General features: G+C 34.2%; 1 protein-coding gene across 5 annotated transcripts in view; it reads right to left on the bottom strand.

The window, feature by feature from the left end:
- The window catches only part of PAN3 (poly(A) specific ribonuclease subunit PAN3), a 134646-nt gene that overhangs the window by 82081 nt on the left and 31150 nt on the right, over window positions 1–21415 (bottom strand). For 4 of the 5 annotated variants that reach the window (XR_005989636.1, XM_041768301.1, XM_041768302.1 and 1 more), the window contains exon 5: window positions 12085–12246. The exons of the other annotated variant lie outside the window; for it this stretch is intronic. Coding sequence is in view for 3 of the 4 variants with exons in the window: in XM_041768301.1 (XP_041624235.1) it covers window positions 12085–12246 (162 nt within the window). In the remaining variant the exon portion in view is untranslated. The remainder of the gene's footprint in view (window positions 1–12084; window positions 12247–21415) is intronic. 5 annotated transcript variants of the gene reach the window in all.

Below are 21415 nucleotides of genomic sequence, written 5' to 3'. Positions count from 1 at the left end.
AGGAACTATACTTGGTCTTGTATGAACTCTGAGAGTTATTCCCTGTGATCCCTTCAAGAATTTCTTCTTCCAGCTCATGTAGCCTCCTTACTCATACCTTCTGATCAGTACTCAGCGAAGATTCAAAGGGAACTTTGCAAGTGTCTGCAGTTCCTTCTGTTTATGAACTCTCTTCTCATCAGTACTTTTCCTTGAGACCAAAACCTTCTGTGAACTTCCAGTTTGGTCTCCCCAATTAGAGATCACTAGGCTTCACCTGAGTTCTGACTCCATGTGCCAGGCCTGGAAACTCCCTCCAAGCAGTAAACTAGGCTCACCTTTGTTTCCCGTCTATCAGGGATGGTTGTCCTTCACTGTCTGATATCTAACGTCTTAAAAGTTTTGTAACTATTTCTGGAGAGAAGTCCAACATTCATTTTTCCACTTTGGCCATAAAACAAATCTAGTAGTGATATTTTCAAAACATAAGGTATTCCTAATTTGATCAGTTAATAAAATTTAGCCAATTCCTCATTTTGGTTAGGTCAGACACTAATAAAGAGGTGCTTTGCAACTGTCATTTCAAACAATTTGTGAGCAAATCTATCACCTCCCTATTAAGTTGCTTTTCTTCAAGTTTCATTGTGCTTTCTATATCATCTCTTTTCTAAACAGATAAATTATGTTACAACTAACTATCCTTTTGATAACATAGAAATCTTTGAAGCATCAAATCAGGACATCTATTCTACATCCTAAATATTTCCCAAATTCAACTATTTCTACCTATGTCACTGTCAGTGCATCATCTCTACTCAGTGTTACTGTAACATCATCCCAATGGACCTACTAGACTCCAATTTTGCTCTACTCGAATCTACCTTCTACTTTTCAACCAGGATTAAAGAGAGTAAGAGAGAAAAGCAGGAAAAAAAAGGAAGAGGAGGATAAAAAGGAACAGAAAGTGGGAAGAAAGGAAGAGAAGGGGAAGTTTTGTTTAATAACTTTACTGATGAAATCCAATTAGATTGAACAGATCAAGTCTCCACATTCTTGACTGAATTAATTTTAAAAAACAGGATATGAAATGTTATTAATCTTAGCCTTATCTACTTTTTTCTAAAACCTACTCCAATCTACCATCATCACTACTATTCTTTCTTCTTTAGAGTTAACAGAAAAGCCCAGTTAGGACTAATTTAAAAGATTTATGTCCAAGGGGTGTGTGTCTGTCAGTCTGTCTCTTTGCCTGCCTGCCTGCCTTCTGGCAAGAGCAAAGACCAGTGAATTATTTAGGTAGGTAAAAGAGGGGATACTGATAATGAGAGAGAAAGGCAGGAATTGGCAAGTATTTTGCCTTGATAAAATGATCTACAAAGGCATGAAAAGATGAGACCCAAGGACATAAAGAACAGCCCTACTCAGAGCTATTTTTATCAGTCTTCAGTGTTCATTAGTAATATAGAATAAAGAGGAACAGGGTGAGATGGAAAGGAGAAGTCAAAGGGCTAACAGACCCTCCAAGTTCACATTTCTACAAGATTTTTTTTTAATTTAATGGGTTGTTATTTCCCCTTATTTCAAACATATCCAAATATGGTCAATTTAAAATTTATTATCAAAATATACTCCACTTCTGGGTTATTCAGAAACTGACCTGTTTAAACCTTTTAAGTTAAAATTTCACCTTTTAAGTTAAAAGTTAACATCTAAAATACTACTACTACTACTACTACTACTGTGAAATTAGTCTAGTATCTTAATTTAAAATTTTTCTAAAGCAATTTGGGTCCTCTGATAAATATTCCAGGAGGAAATATGATTTCTAAATAAAATAGAGTCAAATTGGTGAAGATCGTTGAAGAAAGTTGATTACTAATGCTTCCAAGAGATGCACTTCAGTATTGTTTTAAACTGAAGTTCTCCTGTTTATAATTTGAATATCTTTAAAGTGGTATCAGTACATCAGAACCTACAAGTGAAAATCAATTAGTAATAAGCTTCATATTATGATAGAGTTAAACAGAAAAATCTTCGTAAGCTCAGTAAAAGTAATTATATGTAACAGCTTAAAACAAAACAAAAAAAATTCAAAAAACAAAAATACTCATAAGTCCATCCTTTACAAAGTGTGTCAGAAATAGCTAATAGCCTAAACACTATTCCTGAGAACGGCTTGATAATATGTATCAAAATGAAAAATAAGCATAGCCTCGTACTGCCACACCTAGGAATTAGAGCTAAGGAGAAAATCATTTATGTAGAAAAAAATTAAATTTTGCACATAACTTTTTAATTTATGATTTTTTTTTTTAAACGGAAGTAACTAAAATACCTCTCAGTAGGGATTTAAGTCATGTGGATTTTGGTACACATAATAGCAAGTAGCCATTAAAACTCATGTGAATTGATATATTTTTATTTACCATGGAAGTGAGTAAAAATAAAATAAAATTTGGGCTACAATAAAGCAATTATATTAAATACCTATTTCTAGAAAATGATTTATTCTTATGCCTAAGAGAAAAGGAAGGACGGGAAAGAGGGAAAATGTGTGTTGCATATGTGCCCATGTATATAAAAGGATGCTAACTAAAGATGCTCACTAAAATGTTACAAGAGATGTTATCTTTGAGTGGTGAGGAAACTGGTGACATTTTTGCTTCCTTCTTTGTACTTCTCTATTGTATCTGGATTTTTTTCCCATAAGTATATATAATTTTTACAAAAAAGTTGTAAGAAAGTTTAAGATTTGCTAATCATAAAGCCACTTACACAGTTTCCTTTTCTTTGCATATCACCATCACTGAACAGCAGGTGTACACAAGAATTCATGTAAAATATGCAATATTTAAATTGAGACTAATAGAATCAATGTATATAAAGAAGCAAAAATCTGTTATGGAAGACAGAAGACATTTTCAAACAAAAATAGGTGAACTACTCCTCTTCCACTTGAAAGTTATTTATAGGTCACAAGTCCCCCCAAAACAGTAATCATTAATGGTCACGGAGGCATTATCTCCTAGCTCATTCTCAATATTGCTCTACCTATTTATGTCAAGTATCCAGAGAAAGCTTAAGAAAAAATTACTCTCCCTAAAAAGAGTAAAAATATCCATTTAGGTGAGTTAATGAGTAGGACAGGAGAATGAGACCATCACAGCATTCCAGAGAGACAAGAATTATTATATAGCTATTCTCTATATCTATGCACAGTTTCTACCCATAGCTATATAATAGTAAAACCTATTTGACCCATTGTATAGTGAGAGATTTATTTTTATTTTTATTTTTTTTAAATATTCTACTGACATTTTTTTAAAGATTTTATTTATTTACTCATGAGACACACAGAGAGAGAGAGAGGCACAGACACAGGCAGAGGGAGAAGCAGGCTCCATGTGGGGAGCCTGATGTGGGACTCGATCCCAGGTCTCCAGGATCAGGCCCTGGGCTGAAGGTGGTGCTAAACCGCTGAGCCACCCAGGCTGCCCCAAGAGAGATTTATTTAGAGGCATTCTCTCTAACCAAGAACTCTGTCATATTCAGTCACAAGACTCAATATAAACTAAGCTTTTTCAAACATATTTCCATAATGATATTTTATGTCATGAAACTGTACCCAAAAAAGTTTTAAGAGAATGCACAAAGCATTAAATTTCAGGGCTACCGTCAGGTCAAATATTCTTATTGCCAGATAATCACTAATGAAGGTTCATTCATTCAATTATTTGAATAGCTAATACATAGAAGTACAGTGCCCTGTACTAGGCACTGTAGAAAAGAAAAATCTATAAAACATAGGCACTGTATTCTAGAAGCTCAAAGACTGGCATTTCACAGGTATAATGTACCCTGAACCTAATTTCACAATCCCAAGAGCTCAGAACATTCACACATGTGAATGAAATATTAAGTATATACAATGTGCCACACATTGTTAGCCTTTAAGACAAGTTATCTATACATTAATAAGTTAGAGTAATAAAAGTGCTCAAGGTGAACAAATGCTTAATGTTGACTCATTAGGTAATAAGACAATATGCTCAAAATGAATCCTAAAGGACAAGTTTGCGGAGTCAAAACAGAAAAGGGCACAGCAAGCAAAGCAATATTCAAAGACAATGTTCAAAGGAAGAGGCAGAAAGAGCTTGGTACTCTTCACGGTACTACAAATAGTCCAGCAGGTCTACAGCAATAATCAGTAGAGAGATCAATAGGTACACCCTGGATAACTTCCTGAAGGATCTGAATTTTATCCTAATGACAAAGATAAGAAACAAGATCAGATAATCATGAGGTAGTGATTTAACAGTTAAGAAAAAAAAAATAAAAGTTAAGACTAGAAGCAGGAAACCAGATAATAACAGTCTTACAGTAACAATCCAGATAAGAAATGAAGGTGGACCTAAACTATAACTCAGTAATATTAAAAGTGAAGACAATTTCAAAGTAGCCCAATCAACAGACCCTAATGGCTGAATGATGTGACAGATAAGGAAGATGGAAGCGGCAAGAAAAACTCACAAGTCACACAACTGGGTGATATCAATAACCAACACAGCAGGCATAAAGTTGTAGGCTATGTGTGTGAATAAAACAGATTTAAAGGAAAAGATGTGATGTTCGTTTGAGACATAATGAATTTTCAAAATCTTATGCCATATAGATGAAGATGTTCTGAAGAAGCTAGTACTTAGAGTGAGAGCAAAGGACTGAGAGGATAAAAAAATATATGTGAAAGTCAACTATGAATAGGGAGTAGCTGAAGTAATAAAGATCTGCTGAGACCCCTGAGGGGCACAGTGTGGAGTAACTAATAGGGTGAAAGAAAGAGCTTGGGAGAGGTTCCTGAGGGCAAGGCAACAGACTAAAGTCCTCAAAAAGAGACTAATGAAGAAAAGTCTAAGAGCTAAGTTCAAAGAAAGGAATGGTCAAAAATGTCAAAAGCAGCAGAGACCGTGTAAGAACAGATACTTTTGGTAGTCAGGTAACCTTATCAGAAAAAGTTTCAACAGATTGGTGAAAGTGAATGGCAAAACACTGGGAATTGAGGGTGAATTAAAGGTAAAAAAGTAGCAACCATAAGTAGGAAGTGTTTCTCAAATTTTATCACCATTTCCCAAACATATTGACTCTAGAACATTTCCTCAGGCAGCATTCCTTACTCCTGGAGCCCCAGAGCAAAAGAAACTTAAACATGGCATGTTCACAAGCTAGGAGGAAGAAATCATTATTGAGAGAGATATTGCCTAAAACTGTAAAGGGATAAATAATAGAATTGTTAGAGGGAATAAAGGTCAGGCTCTGAAACATACAGTAAAGGAACACCTCTTTGTCTGAGACAGGAGGAAACACAGGAAGAAACAGTATGAACAAAAATGCTGTCCACAGGTTAAAAGCTACCACATTCTCATGAACTTTTTCCCTCCTGTGAAGTACATAAGTCATTTACTCAAAAGTCACAGAGAAGGGATGAGTAGGTTTGAACAGAGTGCTAAAGGCTTAGAATAGCAGCTATAAAAAAGAAAAGAAGTGATTTGGGGTCAGAAAGTAGTACATACATACTAATGCCATTATAGCTGCACCAAGAGTTCTAGAACTCTTCAAAGTCCTGAGGAACACTGAGTTTAAGGTTTAAGCTTCAACCTTATGAAATTCCAATGCATTCCATCTAAGTCCAAACAATCCCATCTCCTAGGGCCTAAAGTCTAGAAATCACCTGAAATAACACTAAGCTCAGCAAGTAGCTAAAGATTGAGGTATATCCAGTGAGTTTCCAAAACCTCCCTGGGATATTAACAACCAACTAGAATTCACAGGAGAATTTGTAGGCCAAAAGATCTTAATGTGAGCATTCTTCTAATTAAATGCTTCTTATAAGAAATGCCATTTAATCAGACGAAAGGAGGGCTAATGCCATCAAAAGAGATGTTGACAAGTATGAATCTCCTAATACAGTCAATAGTTCAAACCATTCTCATTTATTTACATCACTCTGGGGGTAAGCTAAAACAACACTAACACTAATAATTTATGATCTATAACCCATTATTTCCCAAAAGTCTGAGACCAAATGAATATGGTTTTATTTAACACGTCATTACTTTTAGGTAAATCTTAACTTGCAATATCCTGAGAAGTTAACAAAACCATGCACTTCCCATCCTTTTATTCCAGTTGACACCCAATTCTTTTTTTTTTTTTTTTTTTAAGACTTACTTATTTGAGAGAGAGAAAGAAAGAAAGCATGCACATGCAGGGGAAGGAACAGAGGGAGAGAGAGAAACCTCAAGCAGACTTTGCTGAGTGCATAGTCCAACCCAAGGTTCATTGCCACAACCCTGAAATCACAACTCCAGGTAAAATCAAGAACTGGACCCTTAACTGAGCCACCGAGGAGCCCCTTAACACCTAATTCTTAGGGGAAAGATGGGAACACAGTTATCTCTTTAAAAAAATAAAATAAATAAAGCATTTTTAAACTAATCTTTAAAAATATCATGAGAGGGGATCCCTGGGTGGCGCAGCGGTTTAGCGCCTGCCTTTGGCCCAGGGCGCAATCCTGGAGACCCGGGATCGAGTCCCATGTCGGGCTCCCGGTGCATGGAGCCTGTTTCTCCCTCTGCCTATGTCTCTGCCTCTCTCTCTGTGTGTGTGTGTGACTATCATAAATAAATAAAAATTTTAAAAAAATATTCATGAGAGTTAGCATTAAAATGTGAGCCCCTAAAAGACAATTAATGTCACTGCCTCATTCTATACACACACTATCTATACACCATGTTGTCATGTATATCTGAATATAACTGATAGTACCCTAAATAAATATAAACAAAGACCAATTTTGGAGTGATAAAGTGAAACTGAAAGAATGGAAATTTAATATCTACTATGTGCTTGGAAATCTGAATCCTCACAATTCTGTAAGTGATAAAATATTTCAATCCTAAACAATGGTATTTGAACTACATAATAAAACCAAATTAAAAAATTGGATATTGACATAGAAATTGGTCAGGCAGAGGAATGGGTAAACATCCTAGGTAAAGACTGAGGAAGATAAAAGGGAATTTACACTTAGGTAAAATAAAGTATTGCTCAGGTGACCTTCCAGCTACCATCTGTTTGGTGTCTGGGCTAAGATCATGAGAAAATTACAAAATGGAGCAGCCCTGTAACTTAACAACAGTGTCAAGAAGTAATTAAGACTCCTACCAGGCTCAGAAGATTGGAAAATATCAAGAATACTTGGGCAATGTTAAACTCTGAGTTTTAAAAAAATGTAAGATTCTCTAACATTTCAAAAGAAATCACTACCCTCTATTCTAAATCAGTTGTGATAATAAAACTAAGCAATAGTAATATGGTGGCTATAATCCCAGAACCTATGATAAAAATTTTTAAATATATAAAAATATTAGAATAAATTACCACAAATTACATATATTGCCTAATAAAAGGAAATTAAACAGTAACATTTGGAGACAAGATACATTGAGGGTACAAAAAGAGAATAAATACATGCTCAGTCTCAAATATTTACAATCCAACGAGAAAAGGCAAACAGTTAAAGAAACTTAATATAAAACAATGAGAAATAACTCTTTAAACAACACCAAGTATTATAGAAACAATAAAAAGAAATTCAGGTGTTTAAGCAAGTATTCAGAGAAGGCAGTATATGAGTTAACTCTTGAAGGAAAAAGAAGATATTTTTTTCAGGCTTAGTTAACAATAGTACAGATGTACTAATAGAGAATGGACAATGTATTTCATATTATATGAAGTATGAAAAATTCCATCTGATTAGAATTTAGTATGTATGGATCATTAAAGAAAGATAGCCCTACATTAAGTAAAACAGATCCCAAGGAGATTTAAGAAAAATTATTCAGAAGATACCTTTAGGGTATAAACTATGTCAGTAGTGTTAAAAAAGGAAAGAAGATGATATTGCAGAATTTTACAAAGATTAGAGACAGTCAACATAAGAAAATCTCAGATTAAGAATTAAATAGACCTGGGCTAGAATCCTAGCTCTATCACTTATTAACAGTAAGATCCGGGGCACCTGGCTGGCTCAGTCAGTAAAGCATGTGACTCTTGATCTTAGCGTTATGAGTTTGAGCTCCACAATGGGTAGAGATTACTTAAAAAATAAAATCTTAGGGACGTATGGGTGGCTCAGTGGTTGAGGTCTGCCTTTGGCTCAGGGCGTGATCTCAGAGCTCCAGGATCAAGTCCCATATTGGGCTCCCTACATGGAGCCTGCTTCTCCCTCTGCCTGTGTCTCTGCCTCTCTCTCTCTTTCTGTCTCTCTCTTGAATAAATAAATAAAATCTTAAAAAATAAAATCTTAAAAAAATAAGGTTTTTCTAAATTGCAACTTACAATTTTTGTCAAATGGATATAACATGTATTATTGTGGCAAAGCCTTAATATGATGACAAATAAATTGTCCAATGTACTGTCTTTCAATTAACAGATAGTCAGACTTTAATAGTTTCTTTCTTATGATAAATGGTAGAATGTGAGAGAGGATAGGAGAGAAGTAAGATATGTAGCCTTAGTGACGGGACTGGGAAGATGGTAAAGTCATTAACTAAAAATGAACTACAAAAGAAACAGATTTGGAGGACAGAAAAATGCATGAGTTTAGACATACCAAATCTGCAGTGTTAATGGGATACATATCTACATGCAAAGATATCAGAAAGTATAAAAAATCTTGAGTCTTGAACTCAGAAGACCGTTCTAACAAGTAACATTTTAGGTCTTAGGCATACAAGGGAAAGCAAAGAATGAGTGAGCCAAGACCAGGAGCTCACAAGGAGCCAGGGGTAAAACAAAGAGTCAAGATTGCAAAAAGGAATGAGTTTCAAAAATAGTGAGGTAGCCATAGTTTTAAGTACTGGATGAAACTGCTTCATTTGGTAATTAAGGAGATCTCTGACAAACTGAGATCAATTTCAGCAAAATTTTGATGACATCAAACTGCAGACACTGAAGGAATAAATGGGTGGTAAAGAAATCAGAGAAAAGAACAGAATCTATTCCAAGGGTCTTCAAATGGGAACTCCACATAGTAATGGAGACCTGATGGACATTAACAATATTTCAAAGAGACATCTGAAAAATAAATTTAGCTTTTACCACACTACGAAAAACTAAGGAAAATAGTAAGTATCTTTAATTCTCTAGTTAGCATATTATATATATATATATACATATATATATATAGACACACATATGTGTACTTGTATGTATGTATTGAATGAAAGCATGAATCACTGTTTTACAAGTGTTGTGGTAAACAGGATCTCTCTTATCAGGAGATTCTTGATGGAAAATAAATAAAAAGATTATTAAGTACTAAAAGATGGGGGGATCATAGAGCTCTTGTAAGAAATCCAACACTGAAGAGAATAAATGCAATTACGAATGATTCAGGTGTAAACCTTAAGAGAAAGTTTCTGTTGTTATTTCTGGTTTAAGAGTTTTGTTGGTTGGTTTATCTTTTGTCTTCAGAAGTAGAAAAACTTGTTTTTCTGTGTTAGGTTGAGACTAAGAAATCACTGTGAAGAAATGTTTCCAGTTCCAGAAAGAAAGGTAATTAAAGATGACTGAGAACTGGATGGAATCAGGAGGAAAAAGGACCAACCTTATGAGTCCTGTAGTTATGCATGAGTTACAATCCACGAATAGTTTCATAGAGGTAAAGAGAATTTAAAGTCTGACAAACAAGGGTTAATTAAGAAGCCTGCTCCTCTACTGACCACTATTTAACCTTAACCTTCCCTAACTTCTCTGAAGATGTTTCTTCATTTAACAATAACATTTGTCTCATCAGCTATCAGGAAAAACAAAAGAAACAATATACGTAAAGAGCTTAGCACAGTGCCTGACACAAAGTAAGCATTTAAGAAACAGAGCAATAATTACTAAAAATAAAATAAAAACATTTCTCTGACCTTAGGATTGAAAAGACCTAAGATTTAAAGGAAAGGAAACAAATGAAACAGGAAAGATAATGTATCTGGATACTCAACTTTTATTGTGTAAATTTTTTATGTGAACAAATTTGTTAAAAAGTATCATACAAAACTAAAAAAAAAAAAAAAAAAAAAAGGTAAAGAACTGATTCACATAAATAAGTTTTCTTACAGAACAAAAAGATAAAAGCCCCAGTAAAAAAACAAAACAAAACAAAAGGTACTGACATCCTTCTTGCTCTGCATAAACAATATCAGGTACCCAGTTTAGGAATCCACAAATATAGTAAAAAGTATTTTTCAAAACTTCAACATGACTGATTATTATGAGGTGTATTGTCCTTCCAATTTCCAACCAAGATACTAAGGCACGCCTCACGTCCTTAAAGGAAAAAAACTATTTGAAGCATAAAATAGTAGTAGTTGAAATATGAGATTCTGATAACACAAATTCAATCTTTCGCACATTGACAACTTTATCTGTTATAACTACTGTTTTAATTAAAAATAAAACATAATTCTAGCATATATTCTTACAGTAACCTAACAATTTTTCAAGGTGTGCTAAAAAGAGGTGCCTCAAAATTTGTCACTAGGATAAGACGGGCAGTTGTGGAAAGGTCAAGAGGCTATACCCGTGCATTTATCAGTGTTTTATTCCACAGCCTCCAAGCTGTCCAAGTTCCATTTGTATCTGTTCTTATAGTTAGGGTCCAATTTATTCTCAGACTTTCTTTTTAAAACTGAGAAGTAATTCTAACAATCCACATCAAATCTATCTCCTACCAATCTAAAAAGACAAAAATCCGGGATCCCTGGGTGGCGCAGCGGTTTGGCGCCTGCCTTTGGCCCAGGGCGCGATCCTGGAGACCCGGGATCGAATCCCACATCGGGCTCCCCGTGCATGGAGCCTGCTTCTCCCTCTGCCTGTGTCTCTGCCTCTCTATCTTTCTCTCTCTCTCTGTGACTATCATAAATAAATTAAAAGAAAAAAAAAAAAAAAAAAAAGACAAAAATCCAGTGAACTATATTGCTTTTTTCAAAACTTTCCAATGAAATTTTAAGTGTATGATTATGGGGACTCTCCCCCCGCCCCAATGTTTTCCTTACCTTTAGAAAATACTACAAAAATTTCCTTTGGGGCAGATACTATGTTTTGTAATATTTTTGGAGTTAACTCTTATTTCTGTGCCCAAGGCAATATAGATATTGCTATGGTATTAATACTGAAAAGACCAAATATTATGTAACACAGTGACAGAAATAAAGCCGAGTTGTTAACTTTGTTATATCTTTTCTGTGTGTGGGATTATAGACTTTTGGCTAGCAATGTATTAAAAATACCCATGTATACAGAAAGTTTGGGAAGAAAGATATTCTACTTCCACCAAAACTTAAATTTGGATTAAAAGATTTATATATTTTAAAAAAAGATTTATATTATACCATTACCAACTTTTTAAAAATTAGAATAATTATAATCTAAATTAAAATTAAATATAATTCAAGTTATTTCACAAGTACTTCAGAATCTTATTCAAAAGCTAGTTCTTGGGTTATAAAATCCATTTTCATTATTCAGTACTAAGAGTCAAGACTGAAATGTACCTGCCTTAATTCTGTGATGGCATCTATTGGTTTTAAAGCCAACACTTAACTAGTTTGTTTATATACAATTTTTATTTAGTAGTAAAAATGTACAAAAAGTAAACATATGAAGCTTTTTGTTAATCAGAAGGCAAATAACTGAGGTTTTCTACAATAAATTTTATAACGATTTTTGAATATAGTACCCTGAATAACTGTATTAAAAATAAGTGAACTTAAAACTGTTAACAAAATCCAAAAGGGGAAAGCTAAATTTAATAAAAGAATAGGAAAGTATACTACAAGCAGATAAAGCTCAAAAAATCACCAAACGAAATCATTTAGGTGGTTAGTGGGCCACTAACCTTCCTTTGATTTGGGGGGGAAAAAAAAAAGAATCACCTAAGGATACCTAAGAATGTCAACTAAGCCATCCAATCTCACACCCACCACCCCACACAGACACAGAAAGCAGCCAAGATATTCACTTTCAAAAAATGTCTAATAAAATTATTTTTACCTGTAAATTGTTTTCTGTGACTCTGTTCCACCAAACCATATTGATGGGTACTCCTGATTTACACCTGTCAGCAAGGCAGCCAATAGGGTTCTTTGCTTTTCGTGCCTTTGATCCCATCGGAACTAGCCTCTCCTCCAGCATCCCCAGGCGATACTTCCTTGGCTAGGAAAAAGAAGGAAAGAAACCAGCCACTCCTAACATCCCCCACACTAATCTAAACTAACATAACTGACATAGATGATATCAAGAATGGTGGAATAGGAAACAAGTAAAATTTCTAAGACACTTCTTCTAATGTCCTTATAACCACCCATCATTTCCCACCCCCACCCTCAATACACACCTCCAAAATTAACCCACAGTCCTAACAGGCTGAACAACATATTGATATAAAGCAACAGATGTTTTAGAAGTATACATTATAATTCGATTTTATAAAACCTTAAATGAATAGAAAATTTATCAGCAAAGTTAAATGCTTTGCAAAATTTTTTCTACTGGCACTTACCTATTCTCACTGCAATATGAAGAAATGCTTCAAGGGCACCAAATACAGGTAAACAAATTCTACAAACTATACCTTTTTCTGCTCCCCATTTTACTACCTTTTTTCCTACTGAGGAACTACCTCCACTTAAAAGCAGCAGCTAATTCCTAAGGAATTAATTTTTAAAATTTTTTTAATTCTTTGCACATTAGGTGAAAGTACAAGTCATTGTGTCTTAAAATGGGCATTCAACTTAAGGTACTCAATGATATAATCCCAAAATTTTTTTTAAAATTACACAAATGTCATGGGTCTTATGAGTATCAGTAATGTAAACAGATTGATACTGAATAGCTTTTCCAATAAAAGCATACAGTCACTGGCAAACATTTTTAAAAAGTTAGTAAACAATCTTAATAGCGATTGGCAGGGTTTTTTTATATGTGAAAGTTAACGGTAGTTTCCACCATTTTACCTTTCCTATTTATAGCAAATTTGCACTAAATTACATCTTTTATGGGAACTTATATATATATTTCCCTTTAAGGAATGATCATTCTTGGGAAGGTTAACAAATTGAAGACCTGAAATATGAAAATCTATGTTTACTCACTGTTCTGTTCATGTCTGCTAAAGCAAATAGCTAAAATTAACTTTCTTCAGAAAAAGTGTCATTAGCCAGACAAATATATAAAATATAACTTTGGCCAATAGAGACAACCAACTTGAAGAAAACACTTCATTTCTAAATTTCAAAATGACCTTGCAAATAATGCCTATGGAAATTATACTATACAAATTAGATTCTAACTACAGAAATGGGCCTCTACTAGTAATCTTTGATTTAAGGGGAAAAAAATTAAACTTGCATAAGAAAGGCAACTAAACTACCTACCAACCCAATTATTATAGCAGTGGATAAATTTCAAGAGACTAAAATATTTCCACCTCTATGCAATCTTGCACCAACTCAATTACTCTCTGTCTATGTGACAAGCAACTTTTGTGGATGAGAATAAAAATGCACCCATCAGAACAATATTACAAACAAAATAATTTTAAAATAAGTTATTTCTGGTAATATAGCTCACAACTATAAGATTTTGATATACAGCAAAACTACTATACCTTAATTAAACTTTCACTAATTTAAATTTCTATTTTAGAAAATGTCTGGGCTAAAGACTATCCTAACTATCAGAAAAGTTCAATACATCGAAGAATATTTATTTAACAATAACAAAATAACAACCTGTCAAATAGGATTACTACAAGGGCACCTCAATTCTAGTCATATATTTGAAAGCAAGAAAATTGATTAAAATGTTCTTCTGTTTACTCGAATCCATCACAAATGCAGACTTGCTTTTGAGCTGATTATTACAATTAGCACAATTTATTTTCTTATAGCTGTGTACTAAATAATGTAGAAAAAGGCATTTAAATAAATCCAATGTAGCATTCTCCCTCTCAACAGCTCTCATTACATGTTTCTTATCTTTTCCAAAGAGGAATTCATCACTCTTCTCTCCACCCCAACCTTCAAATACCTAAAATTAGCCTAAGGCCTTTCCTCTTAAGTGGAAGAAATGCCCAAACATGTACCATTACAGACTTAACTTTCTTCAATAAATAGCCAGAGATTAAAATCTAATCTGAAAGTACAGCCTTCTATGTGATACTGAACGAAAAGACCTAAGGTATCAATACCATTGAAATTACCATCATAAGCAACAGAAAACAAAATGACATCTGAAAAGGGGTAATAGCACGAAGGTAAGGCAAAAAGATTACATATAGAAGTCTCACTGCACAGGACATAAATTATAGTAAAATCTCATCTGTAAATTAATTTCCAAATTACTTTAGCTATTATTTATCCCTTGAAGAAAAAAAATGTATGTTCAACTAAACATCTAAGAGACTACTTTGTATCAGGAACTATTCTGAATATGTGAAATACAATGATGAATGACATATACATCTTTTCCTCAAAGAGGATATAATGTAGTAGGAAACCAAGTTCTGCAAACAGAACATACTCATGATATAATAAATGCATACATAATTAAAGTACCAATAGGGCAGAGAAGGTGATTACAATTCTAAAGGAGTAAGTGTGCCTAGATGGAGAGAGAAAGAGGGGAGATGGAGGGAGAGGAAAAACATGTATGTAGAGGAATGCAGGCAATGGTGTTATATGAAAACCACAAGTATTCAGTCTACCTTTTGTAGAGGGCTAACCTTAAAGAGCAAAAGATGAGGCTTCAAATCAATGAAAAAAATAGTTCTATATCTAGACTTCACTCCATGGGCAATGAGGGAATTCCTGAAAGCTTCGAAATGAAAATCAAAGTGAAAACAGGCAGACAAATTCACAGGACTCTGACAGTAACCCAGGTTAGTGTTTCTCAACCTCAGCACTAGAAACTTTGGATAATTCTTTGTTGTAGAGGCAGTCCTGTGCACTGTAGCATATTTTGGCAGCATCCTGGCCTTTAACCTCTAGATGCTAGTAGCACCACAGTTCCAGATGTGACAACCAAATGTGTCTTCCATGTCACAGGGAGACACAACTGCCTCCATTTAAGAATCACTGGTGTAGGTGAAGGATGTGAAATGAAGGGAGCTGAAATGGGAATAGAACTAATAAGGCGTTGGGGAGAGAACTGCTAGATTAAAAACTAGAGGTGACTGAAAAATGGGGGCTAAGGAAACTGGAGAAGTCAAACAGAAGATAAGGAAATAAAAGAGAAAAACAAAATTTTATGGAAAATGTTTATTAAGCCCTAAAGTTATTACCCTAAAACGCTGAGATGTTATGGTCCAAACCCCTCTACTACTCCAAGGCAAACAAAAGCAAAAGCCCTCTTCCCTTTTCCTTAGCTTCCAGTAAGCCTTTCCTAGACCAATCTTGAGAATGTGATAGTTAAAACAAAACAAAATAAAACAAAAATACAGATATGTCCCTTTATTGATCCTCCATTCCTGATAGCCTTTCCCATCCATGTATTTCTACTTATGGAATGGAAGCATTTGTAAATGTTCTGTCCTACTGGTAAATAACCAGCTAGTTATTTAATCCCTTCTAGTCAAACAACTTTTACTTTAAGTCTCAAGATTTATTACAAGAGTGAATATCATTCTTCACAAAATCTAAATAAACAGTACAATAAGACAGTAGCTGAAAATAGTTTTACTCTTTACATTGAGCATTAAAAAAAAAAACAGGTTTGTACAAGCCTAAAGTATTCAAGGATCCTTTTGTATGCAAACTCTAATGAACCTATGAATCTTCTGGAGATGTTATTAAAATAAAGATTCTAGGGACGCCTGGGTGGCTCAGTGGTTGAGCATGTGCCTTGGGCTCAGGGTGTGATCCTGGAGTCCCGGGATCAAGTCCCACATCAGGCTCCCTGCATGGAGCCTGCTTCTCCCTCTGCTTGTGTGCCTCTCTCTCTCTCTCTTTCTGTGTGTCTCTCACAAATAAATAAAATCTTAAAAAAGAAAAAAAAAAAAGATTCTGATTCAGTAGGCCTAGAGTGAAGCCTGAGACTCTGCATTTCTAAAAGGCTCCCAAGACTGCTAGTACTGCTGATCTGGTGACCACACTTTGAGTAGTCAAGTTCTAGAAAATGTCACAGAAAAGATCTAGGTAAGAAACAACTACTGGTCCAGACAGAAACTGAAGCCACCCCCTGAAATAGAGACAGAAGTTCAATAGTTCAACGTCCAAACTCTTGTAAAGCTTGACCTCGATACTTAGAGCCTTTAAGACCATTATTCATATAGCCCCCAGAACCCTGGCTCCTCAAAATAGCTTACCCTGGTTCATAAAAGCCCTTTCCAATGGTTTAGATCTAAAGGAAATCCACCTTCATTCCTTACAATTGAGGTGAGTCTCTATGTCTGAAGAAAGAATGGTAAAAGCTAATTTTTAGGACTGTTTGAGTTCGAAAGCCTAAAAGTACACACTTTTTTTTTTTTAATTCAATCAACATTTCAGCATATGACTCTATGACCTTCTTCCTAGAAATACAAAAAAAGCTAAGATCTATTCTCTTCCTCCAAAAGTTCACAGTTTAGCCAAAGAAAAACCTATAAATGCCACACTTGTATAGTAAATGTAGTTAAAGCTATCAAGCAACAGACCAGTTTTTCAGTGCACAATTCTTTTGGTACAACTGCAAAACAACAATGCTTCTTAATACCAGCCATATGTTGTTTTATGTCATTATCTAATCAGTAATAAATTAGAAAACAAACTGTTATCCTAGTACAAAAAGTTTCCAATACTCTGAATTTTAAAAATCCCTTCTGAACATCAAAAATTGTGCTTTCACCTTTGATGTTCTGAAACAATGAATAATTTAAAGCTGCCATGATGGCTTAGCAGTTTAGCGCCGCCCTCAGCCCAGGGCGTGATCCTGGAGACCTGGGATCAAGTTCCACGTCAGGCTCCCTGCATAGAGCCTGTTTCTCCCTTTGCCTCTGTGTGTGTGTGTGTGTGTGTGTGTGTGTGTGTGTGTGTGTGTCTGTGTCTCTAATACATAAATAAAATCATTAAAAAAATAAAATAAGTTGCTATGAATGACACTTCTGGATGATCTGCATTTTATTAGTCACAACATCTTCATATACTTAGAAAATAGTACAACATATATATGGATTATCACCTTTCAGACAATGCTAAGTAATTACATTAATTCATTACCTTTTGCTGTAATAACTCAGCAACCTACCTCCTGCCACTCCTGAGGATCTCAGGTCCACTAATGGAAATCTCTTGTCAAGAATTTACTATATATTAACTTGAAAATCAACCAGTATTTCTTTTATAACCCCTTCTAGCTCACAATGGTCTTCCATCAATTAATTAAACGTCCTGGTATTTTAGTATATTTGTAATTATAAGAACTAAATATAAGACTGTAATTCCATTAATTCAGTGGTTGATCTAAAATCACTAATATTGACTACAAACTGAATAAAAGCATTTGAATTTTTAAAATAAAAAAATTAACTAATTTTCATATTATCATCAAGACAAGGAACTTCTTCCACCTAATTTATTACTTGGATTTTAAAGACTCCTACATCTAACTAATAGAATAGTAAATCCAGACTTACAAATCACTGTAGTATAGGCTCCGATCATTTTTTTCTCCATAGGTAATGGAGAAAAACAGGAAAAACCCGCTGCAAAGATTATGTTGTATTTTGTCCTGTCATTCATTATCATTAACTGTGGGCTTTTTGTGAAAACATATTAGGTTCCTTAAGTTTTCACTGTTCAAAGAAAAATAAGAGTAGGATGCAATAAGAAAGTCAGTCTATGGAAAAACAGACTCACTGTTAAAGGCTTAGGGGTAAGGCAAACATCTGTAAACAAAAAAGACCTTTTAATTTGTGGAATCAATGTACAGGATGACAGGATGAAAAAAGGATAGTGCTAAGTAAAAACTCACCTAAATTATATCAAATAAAGCAAAAAAGGATTTACATACACACACAAACATATTTTTAAGCTCTATCATGAGTCAGTCCCCAAATGTTATCTGCATAAATTTAAGAAAGCCTACAAAGTAGTCATTACTTTAGTCTTTAAAACTTCAATAATGGGACACCTGGGTGGCTCAGCAGTTGAGCATCTACGTTTGGCTCAGGACATGATCCCGGAGATCCAGGATGGAGTTCTGCATCTGACTCCTGCATGGAACCTGCTTCTCCTCCCTCTGTCTGTATCTCTGCCTCTCTCTGTGTCTCTCATGAGTAAATAAATAAAATCTTTTAAAAAAGTAAAAATAAAAAAATAAAAAATAAAACCTCAATATTACAGTGGAGTTCTATGCCAATAAAATCAAGATCAGTTGGAATACTCTTGCTAAGCAAGGTCACATCCAATTTCAAAAGAACTAGAACACCAAACTGCAACTTCTTTTATTCTTTTGCTTTAGAACAGAAATAGAATATAAAATGCAGAGAAATAAAATACCATGCCAAAGTTATTTTAGGTGAATGTGAATAAAAGTGTTTTGTTTTTTTTTTAAGTCATGGAAGTTATTTCCACAACAATCAGCTGTACTAATTTTTAAAGTTTTTATAAAATGTGTTTCCATACCTTATCAAAACCAAAGATCAGGGCAGCCCGGGTGGCTCAGCGGTTTAGCACCGCCTTCAGCCCAGGGCCTGATCCTGGAGATCCGGGATTGGTTCCCACATCAGGCTCCCTGCATGGAGCCTGCTTCTCCCTCTGCCTGTGTCTCTGCCTCTCTGTCTCTCTCTCTCTCTCTCTGTCTCTTATGAATAAATAAATAAAATCTTTAAAAAAAAAAACCACCACCATCAAAGATCATGCTAAAATGCCTATTCACTTATTAGCAAATGGTTCCCTTTTTATTTATATGTGTACCCTTCCTTAAATTGAATCTGGAAATATAGCAGAGGCTCTTCAGGTCTGCTAAATAATATACTTGATATTACTCTACTATAATTGAACTTAAGGTAGTGGTTAATCAAAAGTAACCTCACACACATTCAGAAACAGATAAACACATTTTAAAATTGCAGAATCATAGGCAGTAGAAGACTGGAACCACCACCAATTTGATAAGTACATGGCACTATGCCAAGCACTTTCTAACCATTGAGGTATTTAATCATCATAATTCCGTGAGACTGGCATAATTATAGAACCACCTTTACAGATGAGAAAAGTGAGGCTTAAAAGAGGTTAAAATAACTTGCCTATAATCTCACAACTAACATAATGTCGGGCTCTGGAGTCTATACTCTTAACTATGATATTCTGCCTCCAATTTGAAGGAATTTGTTTCATATTCTGTAACACTCCTTTAACACAGTTCACTCTTAACACTATCCTAGCTAATCCTAAAATGACAAATACCAATATCTAAATGAATCTCTCTATGAATCTAACCAGCATAAATGTGATCAATGAGAAACAAGAGCTACAGAGGTTCCACTCAACGAAACTAAATCAAGCAGCTCCCTGTCCCCATTTTCAAAATGAATGGAAAAAATATTGGGAATTAAATAGAGCTGGGGAAATTACAGTTTAGGTTAAATTTAACTATAACTTAGGCTAGCATGTTTGTGCATGAGAATTCTAAACTCACCTCTACTAATTCATTACTGACTCCTACCTTCATAGGAAAATAATCACCAGTGATGCCAAACTATTAAGATCAGCTACTCCACTTTGTAACTACAATGACCAGAGAAGAGTAAAAAGAATGAGTTACTAGTTCCTAAATCCAAGCAGTAAATGCACCATAGGTTTACTAAATTGTCATTATTAGGTAAGAATTAACTCAAAACGAGATAAGGAAAAGCCAACAGTATTTACATATTGTATATAAAATGCATGCTGTTTCAGTTCACATATTTAAATATGGTAAACCATCAAACACCAAACCACCACACACCTCTAAAAAAAAACAAAAAACAACAACAAAAACCCTCTAAAACAAAAATCTTTTATAATCAGTCAGGAGAACAAAATTCTCTTACAATCATAAATTTGGAAGATTCTCGACTCAACAAAAGCTAAGTGGTCACTGCAAACCAAGTAAACTCAAATACAGAATGTAGTCCATGGTTGAACTTTTGATTTGTTAAAACAAAATTTAATCTGTTCTTTCCAAAGTGTATCTTGATCTCAACACAATCATGGAAGTCCAAGCAGGAGTACTCTTTATTTAGCAGGAAAACAAAATTAACTCCTTCAAAGTTAAGCCCTTTTCTATAACAACTATCATATGTCTAAATAAGTTTGAGTCTAACATTGCTTGCATAGCATTTTAAAGAACAGGTTAAGACTGAAAGTAAAAACAACAGAAAGAATGTCACATTTAAATCTGACAATTAAAATGCAGAGAAGGTTTAGATCATATCCATTTGCAAAGTGAAGTTAATTACTATAGATCATTAGCAATAAAAATGACAGGAGACTCAAATTACATGAAAACAGTCCCTTCAATTTAAAAATCACTGATTCAGCAAATAGAGAATTACCATGTTATTTTAACAAAATGAGCTTAATATTTTTTTCTTTTTAAATGTACTTAATAAGAGATCATCAGAACATGTGTGACATTTTAAAAGTGACAGCATAAATCAGTTGTGAAACTCAAGACCAAAAACAAAATGGGAGGAGGAACTGAAACATCTGATAGAAGAGGTATAAATCTCTAATACACCATGCTTACAAAGCAATTTAAAAAGGATAGCCAATACAAAAAAAAAAATTCCTAAAAAGGATAGCCAAATAAAAAAATGAGCAAAGGACATTAAAGACACACCAATAGTCAATTAACATAAATGAGAAGTTCAACAACACCAGTAATCAAATTTAAACGATGAGAGGTTTTTTTGCCTTATACAATGAAAAAGATACGAAATACTTTGACATCTCTGTGTTTTCAAGGCTGTTGGAAAACCAGCATCTATGAGTAGGAATATAAACATGTGCAACATTTATAAAAGGTTATCTGTCAATATCAAAAGTTTAATTATGTATTCTATCCCTAGAAACTGTGTTTATAGAAATTTTAACCGAGATAATCACATAAATGGAAAAAGAAACAGGCACAAGGTCAATGTTTCATGTCCCTCATTGCATACTGCCAGTAGCCTTTCTCCACTACCTGCTTTTCCCCTTATTGGAGACTCATTTTATCTCTCATATTGCCTTCAATATAGACTTTTTGTTTTCTCTAAAATGTAAATAATTATCTATATCATTCTAGATAAATTACTTGATCTCCCAAAACTTTCATTTCCCAACTCTATAAAATGAGAAAAATAATCTCTCTAAAAGAC

This window comes from Vulpes lagopus, chromosome 8, assembly GCF_018345385.1.
Source record: "Vulpes lagopus strain Blue_001 chromosome 8, ASM1834538v1, whole genome shotgun sequence".
NCBI lineage: Eukaryota > Metazoa > Chordata > Mammalia > Carnivora > Canidae > Vulpes > Vulpes lagopus.
Note: the sequence above shows the minus strand (reverse complement) of the source record. Positions and strands in the feature narration are given on the sequence as shown.